This window comes from Hyperoodon ampullatus (assembly GCF_949752795.1).
Source record: "Hyperoodon ampullatus genome assembly, chromosome: 16".
In the NCBI taxonomy this organism is placed as follows: domain Eukaryota; kingdom Metazoa; phylum Chordata; class Mammalia; order Artiodactyla; family Ziphiidae; genus Hyperoodon; species Hyperoodon ampullatus.
The window spans coordinates 31,561,957-31,582,473 of record NC_136929.1 but is presented as its reverse complement, the minus strand read 5'-3'; the positions used below and the strand labels follow the sequence as shown (position 1 = coordinate 31,582,473).

The following is a 20,517-nucleotide window of genomic DNA, read 5'->3' as shown; positions in this document are numbered from 1 at the left end:
ACGGGAAGGAACTTGCATTAGCCAATGTTGAAATGTGAAGAGCGACACCAAGAAATGGCAATGTAGCAAGAGCGGAAGCTGAACCCACCAGTGGTCTCTGAGCTCTCCTTGAAGCTGAACCCACCAGTGGTCTCTGAGCTCTCCTCATACATTTCACCCCCCCCCCCCAAAGAACAGTCTTGAATAGCAGACGACATCAAAAGGCAGCTGTGCTTTTCTCAGAATAAAACAGCTGAGTTAAACAACCAAAACCAAACAGCTGTACTGCCTTTGGATTTAGTGTTACATTAAAATTAGATGTTTTCTTTCCCCCACGCCCTTTTCTTTTCTTTTTTTTTTTTTGTGGAAAGAAACAATTGAAGAGTTTTATTTTAGACATAAATATTATGTTCAAATCACATGCACACAGCCCACAGTAAAATGTTAGTTGTTATGGAAATTTGGCTGATAGCATTGTTACACATAAGTCTAGACCCTCTCTCTATTGTTTTCATTATTCAATGCTACTTACTTATTTAGAATTTGCCTGTGTACAGTGAACACTATGATCCAGAAGTGGAAGTTCACATGCAAATTTTTCAGGTATTTTATTTGTAAAAAATATGAAAATATTCCATGGAATTAAAACAACTTAAACTTTATTTTTATTTTTTTATTATTATTATTTATTTATTTATTTATTTTTGTGGTATGCAGGCCTCTCACTGTTGTGGCCTCTCCCGCTGCAGAGCACAGGCTCCAGACGTGCAGGCTCAGCGACCACAGCTCACGGGCCCAGCCGCTCCGCGGCACGCGGGATCCTCCTGGACCGGGGCACGAACCCGCATCCCCTGCATCGGCAGGCGGACCCCCAACCACTGCGCCACCAGGAAAGCCCTAAACTTGATATTTAAACAAGGATTATTTCTTTCCTTTATAGAAAAGTTAATTATTATCTTAAAATCTAAACTAAATGGAGCAATACAAGCAAAAAAACAAAACACGGTCTTAATTCTTCCTTAAAATAAGCCTATAACCTTCCAAAGAATAAGGGTAATACTATTCGTTAAAATTTACATTACAAAATATGACTTGATTGTAGAAATATAGTTAAGCTAAAAGAAGAAAATAAAGATTCCTATGGTTCCACCATTTATTCTTCATATATAACCTGGTATCCAAGCTAGACACCAGCTTGGATATAACCTGGTATCCAAGCTAGACACCAGTCAGAGGTAACTACCGGCCATTCATAAATCCATTTTGCAAACTTAAGGGTTACACTGTTCATTTTCGTCTGTAGTCTGCTATGTTTTCTACCTATGTCATGATTATTTTTCCATGTCATTAAATATTTTTCATGACAATTAACATAGTCCCACAAAAGTGTTTTTAACTTTTTTCTCTCCATGAGTACATTCTGGGAGTCAGACTCTCTAGAAGCAGCAAAGAGGAGACCGACTTGAAACCAATGCTTTTCAAATTATGTGTGATGACGGACAGTTTTAAAAATTTCCAATCTTGGGAATTCCCTGGCAGTCCAGTGGTTACGACTTGGCGCTTTCACTGCTGGGACCTGGGTTCAGTGCCTAGTCAGGGAACTAAGATCCCACAAGCCGAGCTGTGTGGCCATAAATAAATAAATAAATAAATAAATAAATAAATAAATAATAAAATTTCCAATCTATTATGGACTGACATTTTTTAAAAATATGATAAAAATAAGAGAAATGAAACATTAATTTCAGAAACAATTTTCAAGAAAATATTTAATAGAAAAATAGAATAAATGTATACCAAGTACCAGCCCAAACTTTTAATTTTATTTATTTATTTATTTATTTATTTATTTGGTCACAGGATCTTAGTTCCCCAACCAGAGATTGAACCCATGCCCCCGGCAGTGAAAGCACAGGCGTCCTAACCACAGGATCGCCAGGGAATTCCCACAAACCTTTTAATATTAGATGTGATAGATATCAAATTACTCTGTGAAATGGTTGTATAAATTTCAGAGTGTTTATTCTCAGTAGTTTTTATTGATATTATCACAGGCCAGTGGCAGTTACATGGACTATACTTTGATTACATTACTTTAGACCTTCCCAAGAACATTAAGTAAATACTTCTCTTTGTAAACAGTCAGGGGTGGAAAGGTTAAATAATAATTTTAATTTGCTCTTTGAGAGTTGAGCCAACAACCTTCAACTCTCCTTCACTTTCCACACACGGGCAGGCCCAGCAGGGTCCTCAGGATGTCTTGGTGGATGGTCACGGGAGTGTCATTCCTTGGGCTTTCCTTACCATTCCTGAAAAAAGGTGCGTTCAAAAAACCTATCTTTCTATCTCTCCTCTACCGCAAGCTCCTTTAAGAATGATCCCAGCTTTGCAGATGCCGTCACCCCGGAACCTCCTGCGCTGCCCAACCATGGTCAACCCTACCGTGTTCTTTGACATTGCCATTGACGGCGAGCCCTTGGGCCACGTCTCCTTCGAGCTGTTTGCAGACAAAGTTCCAAAGACAGCAGAAAACTTTCGTGCTCTGAGCACTGGGGAGAAAGGCTTTGGTTATACAGTTTCCTGCTTTCACAGAATAATTCCGGGATTTATGTGCCAGGGTGGTGACTTCACACGCCATAATGGCACTGGTGGCAAGTCCATCTATGGGGAGAAATTTGATTATGAGAATTTCCTCCTGAAGCATACGGGTCCTGGCATCTTGTCCATGGCAAGTGCTGGCCCCTACACAAACGGTTCCCAGTTTTTCATCTGCACTGCCAAGACTGAGTGGTTGGATGCCAAGCATGTGGTCTTTGGCAAGGTGAAAGAGGGCATGAGCATTGTGGAAGCCATGGAGCGCTTTGGGTCCAGGAATGGCAAGACCAGCAAGAAGATCACCATTGCTGACTGTGGACAAATCTAACAATAAATTTGACTTGTGTTTTATCTTAACCACCTGACCATTCTTCTGTAGCTCAGGAGAGCACCCCTTCATCCCCATCTGCTTGGAATATCCTATAATCTTTGTGCTCTCATTGCACTTCTTGGGGTTCCATATTTTCCTTATTCCCCTCCAAGTTTAGCTGAATTGCAAAGTTAAGTTTATGGTCATGAAATAAAAACTAAAAACCAAAAAAAAGAAAAAAAAAAAGAATGATCCCAGACTGCCCTCTGAATGAGCCAACCAATAAAGTGGCCCACGTAGCTCTTGCTTTTATTATGATTGATTCTTTTTTTTTTTTTTTTTTTTTTTTTGCGGTACGCGGGCCTCTCACTGTTGCGGCCTCTCTTGTTGCGGAGCACAGGCTCCGGACGCACAGGCTCAGCGGCCATGGCTCACGGGCCCAGCCGCTCCGCGGCATGTGGGATCTTCCCGGACCGGGGCACGAACCCGCGTCTCCTGCATCGGCAGGCGGACTCTCCACCACTGCGCCACCAGGGAAGCCTGATTGATTCTTTTAAGCAGCTTTATTGAGGTGTAATTGATATACAGTGAACACATATTTAAAGCATACAATTTGATGTGTTGACGTATATATACCTACTATATATATATATATACATATACATATATATATATACACGCACCTGTGACACCATCTCCACAATCAAGATGGTGAACATATTCATCACCCTACAGTCTCTTCACGCCCATTAACATCCTTTCCTCTGCCACTCCTGCCCGCTCCCCTCTCCCAGGCAAACACGGATCTGCTTTCTGTCAGTATTATCTACTTTGCATTTTGTAAAACATAAATTTATTTATTTATATGTTTGGCTGCGTTGGGTCTTCGTTGCTGCGTGCGGGCTTTCTCTAGTTGCGGCGAGCGGGGGCTGCTCTTTCTTGCGGTGCGCAGGCTTCTCATTGTGGTGGCTTCTCTTGTTGTGGAGCACAGGCTCTAGGCACGTGGGCTTCAGTAGTTGTGGTTTGCGGCTTCAGTAGTTGTGGCTCGCAGGCTCTAGAGCACAGGCTCAGTAGTTGTGGTGCACGGACTTAGTTGCTCCGCAGCATGTGGGATCTTCATGGACCAGGGCTCGAACCCGTGTCGCCTGCATTGGCAGGTGGATTCTTAACCACTGTGCTCCCAGGGAAGTCCCTACTTTGCATTTTTAAGAGTTTTATATAAATGAAACCATACTGTATGTACTCATTTTTGTCTAGCTTCTTTGAATTATTTTGAATATATATATTACATAATTATTATTATTATTTTTTACATAATTATTTTGAGATTCATTCCTGTTGTGTGTATGAACATTTCATTCCTTTTATTGCCAAGTAGTATCCCATTGTGTGGATAGAGCATGGTCTGTTTATCCACTCACCTGTTGAAAGATACTTGGTTGGTTCCAGTGGTGTATGTCAGTTGTATCTCAATAAAACTGGAAGAAAAAAAATTATTTTTTTCTTATTATTGTGTTGAGGTCTTTTTAAATTAATTAATTAATTAATTAACTAGGTTGCATCAGGGCTTAGTTGCAGCAGGCGGGCTCCTTTGTTGTAGCATGTGAACTCTTAGCTGCGGCATGCAGGTAGGATCTAGTTCCCTGCCCAGGGATCGAACAGGCCCCCTGCATTGGGAGCATGGAGTCTTATCCACTGTGCCACCAAGGAAGTCCCTGCTGAGGTCTTAAGATAGTCTAATGCAAGTCCTTTCTCAGATATATGCTTTGCAAGTTTTTCTCTCAGTCAGTGCCTACTCTAGTCACAAAATCTCCCCTCTGTGTATGTGTTTTTCCTAATCTTATAAGGACACCAGTCATGTTGAATTTGGGGTCACCCTAATGACTTCAGTTAACCTTGATTACATCTTTCAAGACCCTATCTCCAAGTACAGTCCCATTCTGAGGTACTGAGAGTTAGGAATTCAATATATGAATTTTGGAGGGGATACAATTTATCCCATAAGAGCCACCTAACTGAAAGGCGAAACTGTTCAGAATTCAGAAGGACTATATTTCTAATCCATTCAACACTGGTAACTCAATGGAAAATTCTTCAAGTGAATTTCAAGTAATGATGTCATATTATTTGTGGAACATGAATTCTCTCTAGAGGTTCAAATTACATGACATTGGCCATATCTACCTCACCAATGGATGAGCTTTCCCAGAAAAAAAACCTCTTTGTGAATCGTGAGTCATTCTCTCCTTTTGTTAGCTGCTGAGCTCTGAAAGAAGTGAAGCAACACCTTTCCAGGTGTAAAATAGAGATAATAACAGTATTTGCCTTATAAGGTTATGGTGAGGAAGCAAAGAGATAACTCACATAAAGCCCTTAGGACAATGCCTAGCACTTAGTAAGGGCTTAAAATATTAGCTATTGTTATTTATTCATCAAATACAGGCTGAATTCTGGCTTCACACTAAGCGCTGTGCACGGTGTTGCCGCAGAGTTGAAGATAAATCAGTCATGGATACAGCATCAAGTAAATGATTCATCTATTCGTCGTTTTAATAACACCAGTTACTGAGGGCCTTCTGAGGGTCAACTTCTATGCTGGTGCCTTATATTGATTATTTCATTTACTCTTCAAAAATATCTTGCAAAAGAGGTCTTACTTGTTCCATTTTATAGATGAGGAAACTGAAACTCCTTGGGGTAACTAAAGCCCTATAAATCAGCTATGTAGTCATGGACGTGAGCTTTACACCAGACCTGTCTGAGGCCTAAGTTCTGCTTCTTTCTCTGTGAGCTTGTGGTCACAGAAGAGACACTGCATATGTATCAAGAAATATACCGCAGGGAAAAAGTGCTATGTGCCTTAAGAGAGACATATTGATTGTTATAGGCATTCGAACAAGAAGAGAGATTTCCCTTTGGGATTTTAGGGAAAACCTGTAGGAGAGAAATAATTTGGGCCGAATCGGCACATGTGGAGTTGGCAGGGTTGGGGGATGGCAGCATTCCTGGATATAAGAACAAAACCATACAACAGGAAATTGTGGTTTTTAAATGAGGAACAAGAGGGTGTTTGGTTTGACTAGAATTATGTGGAAAACCCTCATCAGCTCCAGCTTGAACTATTGCCCCTTTGTTCTCCTTCTAACTCTGCCTCTGTCTCATCCTTCCTTGCACGTGGTCCCCTATATCTTGTCCACATTACTGGGAGACGGATGATCTTTCTAAATCTGCTCATGTTGTTCCCCTGCATGAAATTCTCCGATGTCTCCCCATCACCAACAGAAGAAATATCTAAACTTTAGAGCCAAGATGATGTGTCTCCTACTTACTGCCTGGTCACACCCCCTTACGTTTCCCCATCTTGCAGTATGGCCTGTAGTACTGAACCCCCAACTAAAAGTTGGGAGGAACTACCACATTCCGTGACACTGCCCTGGTCTTCACACATGCTGTTTTGCTTTTTCCTTTCTTATCCTCCTGGAAAATTCTACTTTCATTCTTTGGTTTCAACTCTTTTTTTTTTTTTTTTTTTGTGGTACGTTGCGGAGCACAGGCTCCGGACGCGCAGGCTCAGCGGCCATGGCTCACGGGCCCAGCCGCTCCGCGGCATGTGGGATCTTCCCAGACCGGGGCACGAGCCCATGTCCCCTGCATCGGCAGGTGGACTCTCAACCACTGCACCACCAGGGAAGCCCTGGTTTCAGCTCTTTAAAAAAATGCCTTCCTTGAAGCCTTTCCAGATTCGCCTCCATCCCCTCCCCCGAAACTTGACTCATCTTTTTAAGCACCCACTACATTTGGTGTGTGATCATCCAATGCTTATTTTATTTATTTATTTATTTATTTATTTATTTATCTATTTATTGTGGTACGCGGTCCTCTCACTGTTGTGGCCTCTGCCGTTGCACAGCACAGGCTCCGGATGCGCAGGCTCAGTGGCCATGGTTCACAGGCCCAGCCGCTCCGTGACATGTGGGATCCTCCCGGACCGGGGCACGAACCCATGTCCCCTGCATCGGCAGGCGGACTCTCAACCACTGCGCCAGCAGGGAAGCCCTGATTATTTTATTATGATGATTATGTTACTCAGATATTTTTCCATTTTTTACCTTTTTGAAGGCAAAAGCTGTCTTACTTTCTCTTTTGCATTCTCAAGCCTCAATAAATAGCAAGAGTACAATGAATACTCACTCCTTGAATAAATGAATGAATGAATGCATGAATGAATACCGGGACTATATTAGCAAGGAAGATTGAGGTTATATCTTTGGGGATCTAGATGATAAGTTTAAGTGATTCCGTTCTTTTATTCATTTTATTTTGTTCTGCACAGGGAACCAGGGACCATTTTTGAACAAGGGTGATTAATCATGGGTTAGTATGTAAAACTATAGGAAAGGCCAGAGTCAGGGAGACCAGGAGGCTCTTATAGACATGTGGGAATTAGGGTAATATTAGAAAATATTTCACTTTACCTCTTTGACCAAAGAAAATGTTACTGGGAAATGAAGTGAACTTTTCATTGAGTAAACTTTTTCTCAAAATCCCAGAGCCTAAGTAAGAAATTCTTATCTGCTCCATTACCATGTTCTTCTGCAAAATGAGATTGCAATGGATGAGTGTTAATTCCTTGTGGCTGATATCAGAGGTTCTCACTTTGTTGTGCTCCTTCAGGGCAGGGACTGCGCATGGAGATCCTTGAACCCCTGGCACCTTGAACAGAACTTGGCAAATGGGTGCTCAATACCCATTTGTTGGGAAAAAAAAAAGCGCCTTCCAGTGTTGTCATGTTCAAGTTGATGGCTCTGCTGTTATTGCTGTCATGTTCTTAAACCTTCTCTGGTCCTCTCCATTCAGACAAATAAACCTCTTTCTGATGCTTATACTTTGATAGTGTCGTTTCCCCAGCCTCTGTAGGCCTCTTTGTCTCACCAAATCCAAATCGTATTTATATTCTTTAAACCAAGAAAGCTCATTAGCTTTTCCCAGCAGAGTTCAACCCCCTATCTTCTTCCACTAGCTTCTGACTGCTCTACTGAAAACCACTTTGATTCAGTGGCCAGGAGTTAAACGAGGCTCTCGAAACGTGCTCACTGGCCGGCTGTGGGTCCTTAGAGGAGGTAAAGTCTTGGGTTTTTTTAGTGAATCTAGCCCTGGTTCCCTGGTTCCTATATCTGGCTGAATGTCATGATCAGGGAAGCTAGTTAAACATCTACATTCCTGATGCAATTCCAATGTCACTGACTCAGAATTTGAGGTGGCTGGGGGCTGAGGACCACAGGAAGCCCAGGAATCTGAATCTGAAGTGTCCAGGCGATTCTGACATTCAGACGGGTAGTCGAAACCCTTGGTGTAAATCTCTTCCCAGGTAAGCAAAAGGGCCAGGGAAAAGGATATGGTGACGACAGGGGGAGGGAAAGAAAGACCCACAGTCCAGGTCTGACTATGCTCTTTAGGGTTATCTATGCTTTTTTTTTTTTTTTTAATCTATGCATTTTTAATTTTATGTTTATAGTCTATGTTTTCTTTCATGCTTTTCAAGGTTAACAGGTAGACGGAATCTGGAGGCCCTAGGACTTGCTACTACATCTATTACAAGCAGGAATTTCCAAGAAGATTAACAGAGCTGAATTCTTTTATCTCGCAATCCTAGAATTGCTAGGAAGCTTAAAGGTCATTGAGTGGGACATGTACATTTTGAAGGCTGCCTTAGGTATCCAAAGGACAGGCAATGACATCAAGATTAGTGATGTGCATAATTCTGGTGATCAACCCTAGTCAGGCTTTACCGGAGGCTTCCTGCCCCCAGCATTGCTAGCCAAGGCTGACTGGGGAGAGACATGGATGGTTGCCTACAGGAAAATGAAGGGAGATAGGATTGTATAGGAGCGGAGTGGGTGGAACAGTTGGGTAGGAGCAGTGGTTCAGTGCCTTCCAACAGAAAGGGATTTATTTACTCACTCCCCAAATGTTTATTAGTTATCTACTTGGAGGCTGATATGACACTAGCCAGAGCTCCTGCCCTCAAAGGGCTCTCATTCTAGTGGGATAGACAGATACATATCACAATGGAGCGTGATAAGTCCAACAATGGAGGCAGGTACAAGAAGTGATGTAAGAATCTGCTAAAATACTACAGCCCACATTCCTCTTTCCTGCTCTTTTTTTTTTTAACTTTATTTATTTATTTTTGGCTCTGTTGGGTCTTTGTTGCTACGCGTGGGCTTTCTCTAGTTGTGTCGATGGACTTCTCATTGCAGTGGCTTCTCTTGTTGCGGAGCACGGACTCTAGGCACGTAGGGTTCAGTAGTTGTGGCGTGTGGGCTCAGTAGTTGTGGCTCGCGGGCTTAGTTGCTCTGCGGCATGTGGGATCTTCCTGGAGCAGGGCTCAAACCCGTGTCCCCTGCATTGGCAGGTGGATTCTTAACCGCTGTGTCACCAGAGAAGCCCATTCCTGCTCTTTTTTATTTTTAAATTTTTTTATTATTATTTTTTAAATTTAATTTATTTATTTATGGCTGGTTGGGTCTTCGTTGCTGTGCACAGGTTTTCTCTAGTTGTGGTGAATCGGGGCTACTCTTCCCTGCAGTGCATGGGCTTCTCATTGCGGTGGCTTCTCTTGCTGTGGAGCACAGGCTCTAGGCACACGGGCTTCAGTAGTTGTGGCACACACGCTCAGTAGTTGTGGAGCACGGGCTTAGTTGCTCTGCGGCATGTGGGATCTTCCCGGACCAGGGCTCGAACTCATGTCCCCTGCATTGGCAGGGGGATTCTTAACCACTGCGCCACCAGGGAAGTCCCCTGCTCTTTTTTTTTTTTTTTTTTTTGCGGTACATTGGCCTCTGACTGTTGTGGCCTCTCCCGTTGCGGAGCACAGGCTCCGGACGCGCAGGCTCAGCGGCCATGGCTCACGGGCCCAGCCGCTCCGCGGCATGTGGGATCTTCCCGGACCGGGGCACGAACCCGTGTCCCCTGCATCGGCAGGCGGACTCTCAACCACTGCGCCACCAGGGAAGCCCCCCTGCTCTTTTTTAAACCACCAACTTTCTTTTGTGTTTCTTTAAAAACATAAATATTTTTCTCTAGGGATGATGTGACAAGTGAATATACTTCTCCTCATCTACCCCCTTCCTATAATTACAAAGCTTTTGTTGGGTGCTATGGACCAAAGGTAATTTATTGGTGTGATATAAAATGGCAACTGTGTGGACGTAGATTTTAAGATGTTAGGGATGGGTTGGCTAGAAGCAAAAAATGAAGAAGCAGATTGAAGGTGCCCCAGATTGATATGAAGGCAGGGAGCTGCAGGAAAAGGAAAGGGAATTAAATTGGAGCCTGAGAAAGAAAAAAAATATTCAAACATAGAAATGGCTGCAATAAGAAAATATCAGGCAGTATAGTTTAAACCTGTATCGTGGAAGATAACCATTCAAAGTGTATTATTTTACTGAGTAGTAAAGGGGGAAATGTATCCTAACCTTTTAATAAAGAACCACATGAATCAGAAGTGCTGCAGGAGATTTCAAGGATACCAGGGATTGGGCTTCCCTAGTGGCGCAGTGGTTGAGAGTCCGCCTGCTGATGCAGGGGACACGGGTTCGTGCCCTGGTCTGGGAAGATCCCACATGCCGCGGAGCGGCTGGGCCCGTGAGCCATGGCTGCTGAGCCTGCGCGTCCGGAGCCTGTGCTCCGCAACGGGAGAGGCCACAACAGTGAGAGGCCCGCGTACCGCAAAAAAAAAAAAAAAAAAAAAAAAAGGATACCAGGGAAGATATTACAATAATCTAATGTTACAATAGTTAGCTTAATTGAAAATTGATAATCAAATTGATATAGTCAGTAGTAAAGTTACCCTGAATGATAGCCGATGCTTAAAATTACTATATTACTATAATTTAGTCAGTTAATGCCAACTTCAAACACGATTTAAATAATGAACTGTTTCAAAGAAAATTGAAACAATGGTGTTAGATTATATAAAGTTCTTCCTGCAATGGAATCCTAAATTGTTTTATGTAGCTTTTCATTTTTAACAACTAGGTTGAATCTGTGTAATGCAGATTGAGTTATTAATAGATATCTTATAATTTCAGGCCTCTCCACGGAAGTCAGTGTTTCCTTTTTATTTCTTTCTGCTCCTGCTGCAAGACAAGCACCCACTAGGCATTCAGAAAATATTTTTTTATTGATGAAAACCTTGAGTAGATATGCCTAGACTCAGAGTTCATAATTTTGATCTGTTGTGAAATAGAATAAACAAAATGTGGGTTCCATAGTCTATAGTCATTTAAACCATAATATTTTTTTCTAAGGATCAGGAAAGTACCTGCACTTTCTGGACAGATTTCTTCTAATAAAATTGAGATCTAAATTCAATCTGCTTATTCAGAGCTCAGTTCCAATACTTAGATTATTGGAAGGTCAGTCTAGAATTCAGTATTCACTCCAAGTGGACTTTCAGCCTGAGGAGCTGAATAATGGCCTCAATTTTTCTACCCCTTTCTGTGTTGCAGGAATCAGTTACCTGGACTCTGCAGTGTGGCCTGGTTGCCATGGGCAGACTTGTGAGCTGGGACTGTTTTGCATGCAAAGGAGAGCACCTGTGACGGTACATATTGAAAATTCAATTGCAGGTGTATTTGCAAATTGGATTTTGAGGGGGAAGTTTAAGCAAATCCTTTTGAAAGCGAGTCCCTCCAAGGTGTGAGTAATGAAGAAATAAAAGAAAAGTGACAATCAAAAACCTATTAAAATCTAGTTTCCAGAGAAGACTCTGTCTAATGACATTTATGCTTTCATAGCTAGACATTTAACGGTCTTTTTGTGTCAGTTGCTTCCTTTATAAATGCCACATGACAGATTTTTCAGTTCTCTCTGTTTCTAAGACCCTAATTCCCGCCACTCTTAGATGCTTGAAATGAGCTGGTGACGCTGAGAGATGAGGTTCTCTGTGCCTCTGGATTTCTCTACAGGAACCAATAATGATGCCTCAAGCACCAATATATGAAATCAATCACTTGTCCAATCCATTCATCCCATTGATTTTTTTCTCCTTATTCAGTCCTCAAAATCTATTATTATGAAAAAAAAAAACAAATCAGCTGTTTAAAAACTTTAGATTTGGGGGGTAACAATGGAGTCATGTGTCTAAACTAGAGGAAGAAATTATTCTCACCAGATGATACTTTTCATTTGCATTCTCGTCTGCCTCCCCAATGTTTTGCTTTTATTAAAAAGCCATTGTGCTCCCCCCCTTCCAAGATTTTTAGCCTAACTGTTTAATTTTGCACCTGAACTCTATTTGCTACTGCTGCCATCCCCCTCAAAATGGTTGAGAAGGAAGGAGTGGAGATGAGGAATCAGAAGCAATAGAAACCTAGATCTGACATTTTGGTCATATTATAAGTTGTGATAAGAACAATGGATGATGAGCTTTTCATTGTGACCCTTTCACTCTCTAACTGACATTGGTTATTTGGGAGGGCGGCTGCAGGAATGGCTGGCTCAGGACCCAAATCTCTCCCTTTCCCTGCATGGAAAATATAATTCTAATTAGGAAAAGAAGATGGAATTATCGAGTTTTATTACATCAACTACTTTTTTCTTTTTAACTTTTTATTTTATATTGGGGTATAGCTGATTACCAATGTTGTGATAGTTTCAGGTGCACAGCAAAGAGACTCAGCCATACATATACACGTATCTATTCTCTCCCAAAGTACATCAGCTGCTTTATAAGATAATCTTGGATGGGTTGAGTACGAATGTATTTAAGGTAAAGCAGCATTCACATTTTATTTGATCTCTGTTAGATTCTATGAATTGTGGCCCTGGAACCTGTTAAACATAAATTCCATACAGACAAATGTTTTCTGAAAGCAAAACTTGATGTTTGCAAAACTTATAGGCTCATGGGTTTCTCACTGGGAGAGTGCACACAGACCTCTCCAAAGTAAATACATACATTCTAAATTTACCTGAGTGCTTTGAGCAGCTCTTAACATCATATGACAAGGAGAACATTTGTTAATCAGAAAAATTACAACCTATTCATACTTATTGTTTGATTATTTCTTTGCTGACCTCTGAGGTCCCATTGTTGATTGAATTAGGTATAGTAACTCATATTTATTTTAGCAACTAGCTATTATGAATGCAAACTCGTCTTATCACCAGATGATTGATAGGCACATTAAGAAGTTGTTCAACAGGTTGCTTGGTTTGAAGAAATGCTTGAATCCTGATAGGTTACTTTTTTTTTTTTTTTTAATCAGGGAGGAGTGGGAATTAGCACAGATAAGCCCATGGTAACAACAATTTTATTTTCAAAGTGGAATGTTATTATTTAAAAAAATTTAATTCTTTTAAGCAGTAGATGCTCTCAGTCCCTTTTATAGATTTAAATGTATGAGATGTTGGTAGGCTGAAAACATTCGGAAATAAATTGTTTTTCTAGTGTTTGGCTGGAGAAGGTGTGCTATGAGGAAAATTGTCAAGTGATGAATTGTCAAGCGGTGGTGAAGTATCTGTTGATACTAATCATCTGAATTATTTTTCTTTTTTCAAAAAAAGGATTATTCTTTCTGTTTTGTTTAGCCATCGCATAAAGGCTTCATTTTGTAGAGACTTTCAGGCACTTAAAATAAGTGAGGATCACAAATGCCTAACATTTTTTTGCTGTTGGTAAAGTATTGTTTTGATTCTTCTTTAAATGGAAACATAAGCACAGTGGAGTCAGGTCAATTGCTCTTGGCTATCCTGATAGGTAGTAATGAGGTTCAAGTTTGTAGGTATTCATCTTTAATCTAGTCTTTCTTTGGTGAACAGCTTCTCAATCATACTGGCTGTCATTTTGTCTCCTTATAATATCTCTTCCTGAGGACACAGGCACTCTGCTGGTAAGCACCAGAGAAAGGCCTAAGTATGAGCATAATGGGTGAGTCAAAATAAAGGGCTGAATATTTCTTCTTGAACGGAGGATGAATAATGTTGCTAGAAAATTCTGTTGTGTGATGCCTCAACTTCGAAAAAGTGACCTAAATTTCTAATGGTGGATATAGAATTAGTTGGATTACTGTACCGTTTTTTTTGTTGTTGTTGTTGTTTTTCTGGTATGTGGGCCTCTCACTGTTGTGGCCTCTCCCGCTGCGGAGCACAGGCTCCGGACGCGCAGGCTCAGCGGCCATGGCTCACGGGCCCAGCCGCTCCTCGGCATGTGGGATCCTCCCGGACCGGGGAACGAACCAGCGTCCCCTGCATCAGCAGGCAGACTCTCAACCACTGTGCCACCAGGGAAGCCCTACTGTACCGTTTTATACCAATTTTATGGGGGCAGATACTAGGAAATACAATGCTATGTACAATTATATGAAGGGCAATTTTGAAATAAAAAATTACCAAAGGAATATGAAGATTGGTGACATGGAGTTTCTGAAGTGGAAACTGGCCTGGTGTCATCTGGTCAGGATTTGCTGGCTCTCTGATGGGGGTCTCTGGTCTAGGACACTGTGAGCATTTTATCTATTGGCATATTCACGGGCAATGTGGAGAGTGGCAAAACAGCAGGGTGTCTCATTATTAAGCAAATCACAGGTTCAAATCTCCCTCTCCCTCTTCCACGCGTTTCCTTGGAGACACTGTTCCTTGTCAATTTCCTGAATCGCATTAATATTAAACTATGACTTTGAATCAGGAAGAATGTGAGGTATCTGAAGAGTAGTATTTATATCTTCCATGTGACATTTGCATCACATTGATAAATGTTGAAAACCTTCTTGAGAACACTGAAAAAATAAGGAAATAGAGTTCAAAATAAAGTATAGATCTTGTTAGACTAGTTTCTGTTTAAAACTTGGTGGATTATACCTCTTTGTTTTAAACCATTAGAACAGCAATGATTAAATATCAGATTCCGTAAAGAGTCGCTTGCTCCCTTTGGAAAGTTTTGATTAAAGCCCTGTATTTATTAAAGTGTTCTACCCACACATCTTTCCTTCAAGATGTTTTTCCCACGTCTGCTGTTTTATTACATGATGGTTATTGAAAGGTTAGATGTCATTTACTTTTCCAAGGTTTATTTTTATATCATAAATCGTACTTTAAAAATTTTTTAATACATCATGAGAAGCAGCGTGGGCTGTTCAAACTGGATGTCAGGAGACCTGGGTTCTACTCTCCATGTGACTTTGGGTAAGTCAACGAATTTAGACGTGTCCCAGTCTCTCTGGCTGCATAATGGGGATAATAATATTTCCCTTCTACCTCTTTCACAGGTTTTTTTTTTCTTGGATTAATTAGTTAATGTTTGCAAGCCACTCTGAGCTCCTTTGATAAAATACAAAGCACCATTATTTATGACAATAATAATAGTGTCTTGGACCTGCAGGCTTCCTTTCACCCGAGGATCCCAAAGTACTTTACCTCTGGGATTGTAACTTTACAGAGGGTTACTGTGTGGTAGCTGCCTCTCCTTGAAGAAACAGATGGTAACAAGACGTCTGGGTTTTCACTAGAGAGTAATTAAGTCTTCCACCAACTCCTGCGTTATTTGCATAAACTTCCCAAGACAGAAAAGCAGCTCCCAAAGAGAGCGGAGTCTGACTCCTCATCCCTTGTCACTATTTATAAACAAGTCACAGGGGATTTGGAATTTGGAATCTCAACTCCTACATCTATACTTTGAGAATTTGGTAAAGCATGGGAATATTTAGACATCAGGTAAATTCCGTTCAACGAAAATATAAATGTAGCAAGTGTGGGTTACCTGAAGGTCTTTCAGATTGTGTGTGCCAATTATGGTCGAGTCCTGTGATCCCTCCTTGGCAGTCTGGCTAGGCTAACTTCGGTTAGTTGGCACAGATGAATGAGGTCCTAACGCTTGCGCATGTCTGCGGTTATTAAGAAGAAAAGTGTACGATGTGGTCCCTGCCCTCAAGTTGTTTACAACCTGTTTGAGAAGATGAAACTAAGAAGCAGGAAACAATTAGTGGACCATGAAAGACAGCATATAATTAAAGGCTAAATTGTGTGGAGCAGACCACAGGAAGTAGAGAGAAGGGAGCCATCAATATGGACCAGTGCAGTTCAGGGAAGATTTACCAAGAGGTGAATTTAAAGGAGCGTGTTTTCCCAAGAACCAGTATCACAGAAGCAGTGTATGTAATGTGTGTATGGACAGCAGGTGCCTGTGTTAGGAGACAGGGCAGATGGAGGACACTCTTCACTTTTCCCAGGGAACCCAGGGCTTGGGTGGCAAGCAGCGGGGAGGGAAGCTCCCAGGGTACGGGGAACTTTCAAAGGCAGGCAGAGGACGTAATTTAATTCACCTAAAAAAAAAAAAAAAGACTTCAGAACACAGGGAACTGATAAAAGCAGTACTTTAGAATAATTCTTTGGCAACAGCCTTCAGGAATCACTGGAGCAGGAAAGAGACTTAAAGCTGGGAGCCTAGCTGGAATCAAATATAGTAATGGGGTGGGCATTACTTAGAAAGAATTAATTAAAAATAGAGCTTTTAATGAGAGCTTAGCATGTGCTGGGAACGCATCTCATTCTCACAAAAACCCAAGGTGATACTAATATTAACTCATGTTAGCACTGATTTCCTGATAGGGAACTTGCCCATAGTCACAGACTTAGAATGTGCTGGAGCCAAGGTTTGAACCCAGTATGAATCCTAAATCGCTATTTAGCCTTCGGAGATTAAAATGGGAGAGGTAGGCTTTTTTTTTTTTTTTTTTTTGCGGTACGCGGGCCTCTCACTGCTGTGGCCTCTCCCGTTGCGGAGCACAGTCCCCCGACGCTCAGGCCCAGCGGCCATGGCGCATGGGCCCAGCCGCCCCGCGGCACACGGGATCCTTCCGGACCGGGACACGAACCCGCGTCCCCTGCATCGGCAGGTGGACTCCCAACCACCGCGCCACCAGGGAAGCCCGAGAGGTAGGCATTTTGATGAAAGAATAGCTGTCCAGTCTAGATAGGAAAATGCTGGGTTAAACAAAGTTAAAAGAGGTCATTTCCCCCACCCCTCTTTATTCCTGCAGGTCATCTTAGAACCTCTATTGTGCTACTTACAGCACCTTGTGAATCTGTGGGAGAATTTAGTCTAAGGAGCATGTCCCCACCCTGGCACAGTGCAGAAAACACTTGGAAAACGCTGGCTTGGAATCTTCCTTCATAGCCACGGCAAGCTCCAGGATCTGGAAGGCTAGGGAGCCTTCAAGATGTGAGTGTTGGTGATTGCAGTCGCCAACAGAGAGAGCCACACGTTAGGATCGGGGTTAAGAAAAGCAGGAAGTAAGAAGAGGGGCAGACCCAGAGGCCGACATCAGGATGCCAGACTAGGTTCAGGGACCTGGGAATTCAAAGAGGGAAGGTTTAGATCACAGGCAAATTAGTTACAAGGGCAACCGAGCATTGGGAGGTCAATGCCCACTGTACCTGATGCTGTGACTTCCCTTGCCTCACCAGGTCACACTCTGCCAATCTAACCTGTCTCCACTTTGCAGTCTCTGGGCAGCTGGCACTCTTGGTGTGGGGTTGAAGAGAGGTAAATAGGTTTTCCTGGTGGGAAAAGATGTTCAGTTGCAGGCAGGAGAGGATTTGGTTGCTGTCTTGGAAGCTGAGGATTACAAAATTTGACTTTGACTCCAGATGAAACTAAGAATAACTCTAATGAGAAAAGATGGTTCTTGGCAAAGAGGAATCTTGCTGATCATTTCTGAGGTGTTGAAAGGGTAAAAGGTTAAAACAAAACTACAGCTGAGTTTGAAACCCCAAGAAACCTTAAACATTAGCTGCCTTTAAAATTCTATTGCAAATGATCAGAGCGTTAGCCATTATTTCTAAAGCTTGCAATTTGACTTAGGAATATACTGATTACATTTTGATACATTTGGCAGCCAAAGTAGAGCAGGAAATCATTACTGGATAAAAAGGGCCACACAGGAGGAAGTTTTTATTGGCAAATACCAGCTTGTATATTTACAGAATCCTATCATCTTAGTCCGAGAAGGAGTCTTTCCCCAGTTTCAAAATAGGTCCAAAGAGATAACAAATCTTTCCTCTTTTTATGACCTCCGCCTCCTGCCCCACTAGCTCCCACCAGCTTCCAACTCTCTGAAATGGATTCCAACTTCCAATACTGCCACCATCAGGTGCGGCCAAAATCAGTTTAAATCCTCTTTTTTCGGGGGTGGGGTGCAGGGGTGATCTCTTCTGTGAACATGGAAAACAGTTATCATCTTTTCTTTCAAAACCTTTCATATTCTAGAAGGCTATAATTACATTTCCCTCAATTTTCTCAGCTTTACATGGAATAATAGACGTGCCTCTGACATTTGTTGTTTCTTAAAAATTTTTATTTTAATACTGTTTCTGACATTTGTTGACTCCTTGAGATGTGCAGGGCACCAAGCAAGTCACTTAAATGATCTCATTTACTTCCTACAAAATCCTGTGAATCAGGTATTTTTATCCCCATTTGAAAGATAATGAAATCGACACTTGAGGTCCAGAGGTCAGTAATACCTTTCAAATAGTTGGTAAATAGAAGAGCCAGGATTGAAAATTCACCACTCTTTTTTTTTTTTTTTTTTTTTTGGCGGTACGCGGGCCTCTCACTGTTGTGGCCTCTCCTGTTGTTGCGGAGCACAGGCTCCGGATGCGCAGGCTCAGCGGCCATGGCTCACGGACCCAGCCGCTCCGCGGCATGTGGGATCCTCCCGGACCGGGGCACGAACCCGTGTCCCCTGCATCGGCAGGCGGACTCTCAACCACTGCGCCACCAGGGAAGCCCTCCTTCCTTTTTTCCTTTGATTTCTTTACTTTTCTTCAAGCCTTGGTTGTCCTTGAACCCCTTTCCTTTCCTCCATGCTTTCTTATTAGACTATTTGAGGCCTCACTGTTCCTCTTTTTAGCTACCATTTAAAAAATTGTATTACACATATACATTCTTCACATATTTTAAAATATTTATACGTTATTTAGTTTTTTCCCCTCATTCCATCGGAAATAGGAACTCCTTGCAAGTTGGAACCGTACCTTGCAATTCATTGACTTCTTAGCCAAAAAATTGTTCTTTGAATGGTAATTGTCTTATCATGGAATGGAGACAAAATGAGATCAAATTGAGAGGAAGATAGACTTTTAATGAGGCCAGACCATTCCTCCTTCCTCTGCGCTCTGAAAGCATTTTGCATAAATACAAGTATACCAAAAAAGAAGGTGGGTGCTGTGGTCAGAGGACTTGGGTTGAAATCCTGACCCTAAAATCTTCTACCTGTTTGACTTTGGGAAAGTTACTATAACTTCCTAAGAACCCATTTTCTCCTTGTAAGATGGGGATGATATGATAATACTAATCTTACTGGCTTGTTGTGAAGATTAGAGGATGCAATTAGGTAGGCGCTTTGTAAAGCTAGGTACGTGGTAGCTGTTACAACTACAGCTTTTATAATTAGACTGCGTGCTATTCTTGTGTCTCTCTCACAGAAATGGTGAGATGGTAAATTCCTCAAGGGCAAAGACTGCTCTTCATTTTTATTATCTGCCCCACCAAGCTCCGTGCCTGTCATAAAGTAGTAGTAGCATTCAACAATTTTTTCAGTGACTGTATGAGAAGGAATTCTAGTGAAGTGTCCAGGTTGGAAGACTTTATTAAAGATTCTTTAAAGCTGAGCACAAGTTATGTCAACTGAACTTTGACCCCAGCATGGGGCCCTACACACAAAAAAGGTACCTGAGTTAAGTAGCCTTTAATTACTGGAATTTATCCCAGTGACTATATTTTCTTTTCTAGTATTTCTTACAGCTCATTTTCAAATACGGATTTTTTTTCCCATCATGTCCTGTCCTCAACCTTATGGAATCTATTTTTTCTTTAGCTCTTTACACATTTAAAGTTCCTTTCAGATTGTTCTATTGCTCCTAGTCACTGTACTGTAAATTCTTTTTTTAAATTGAAGTATAGTTGATTTACAATGTTTCAAGTGTACAGCAAAGTGATTCAGTTAAATATATATATATATTTAAATATATATATATATTCTTTTTCAGATTCTTTTCCATTACAGGTTATTATAAGATATTGAATATAGTTCCCTGTGATATACAGTAGGTCCTTGTTGTTTATTTAATTTGATTAAATTAAATTAATTAATTTTTTGGCCACATGAGGATTGAGGGATCTTAGTTTCCCCGACCAGGAATTGAACCCAGGCCACGGCAGTATAAGTGCTGAGTCCTAACCACTGGACTGCCAGGGAACTCCCTCTGTTTTATATATAGTAGTTGTAATTCTTTCTTTCATGGTGCATCTCTTTCATGGCAGCTGGTTTTCTCTTGTGTTATAATTTTTAACAGTGAACTCGTCTTCAGTGGGAACTGTCCAAAGGGTCCAACCATGCCGTAGATTGTGGCAGTATCCAGTGACATGGGTTCGCTTCCGTTTCTTTTATCCGAAAGGAGGTAAACAGACCCAGCGCAGTTTCTATTGCTAACAAGGCCTAGAATGTAGGCCCAAGGGAGAGGCCTACAGATCACTTCTTCCATGCCTTCCTACCCAACTTTGACAGCCAGCATGTATTGATACCTATACTTTCTAAGATATTGATAAAAGCCCTGTAAAAGACCAT

At 41.6% G+C, this 20,517-nt stretch overlaps 1 protein-coding gene across 1 annotated transcript; it reads left to right on the top strand.

The window, feature by feature from the left end:
- Positions 1-2,355: 2,355 nt before the first annotated feature.
- Positions 2,356-3,133, top strand: LOC307065031 (peptidyl-prolyl cis-trans isomerase A-like). Its single transcript, XM_079721794.1, has one exon. It carries the CDS (start codon positions 2,372-2,374, stop codon positions 2,900-2,902), a length of 531 nt encoding a protein of 176 aa, XP_079577920.1. The 5' UTR covers positions 2,356-2,371; the 3' UTR covers positions 2,903-3,133.
- The last annotated feature ends 17,384 nt before the right edge of the window (positions 3,134-20,517 follow it).

Coding starts and splice junctions, on each gene's coding strand:
- LOC307065031 (XM_079721794.1), top strand. CDS start 2,372: ATGCCGTCACCCCGGAACCTCCTGCGCTGCCCAACCATGGTCAACCCT.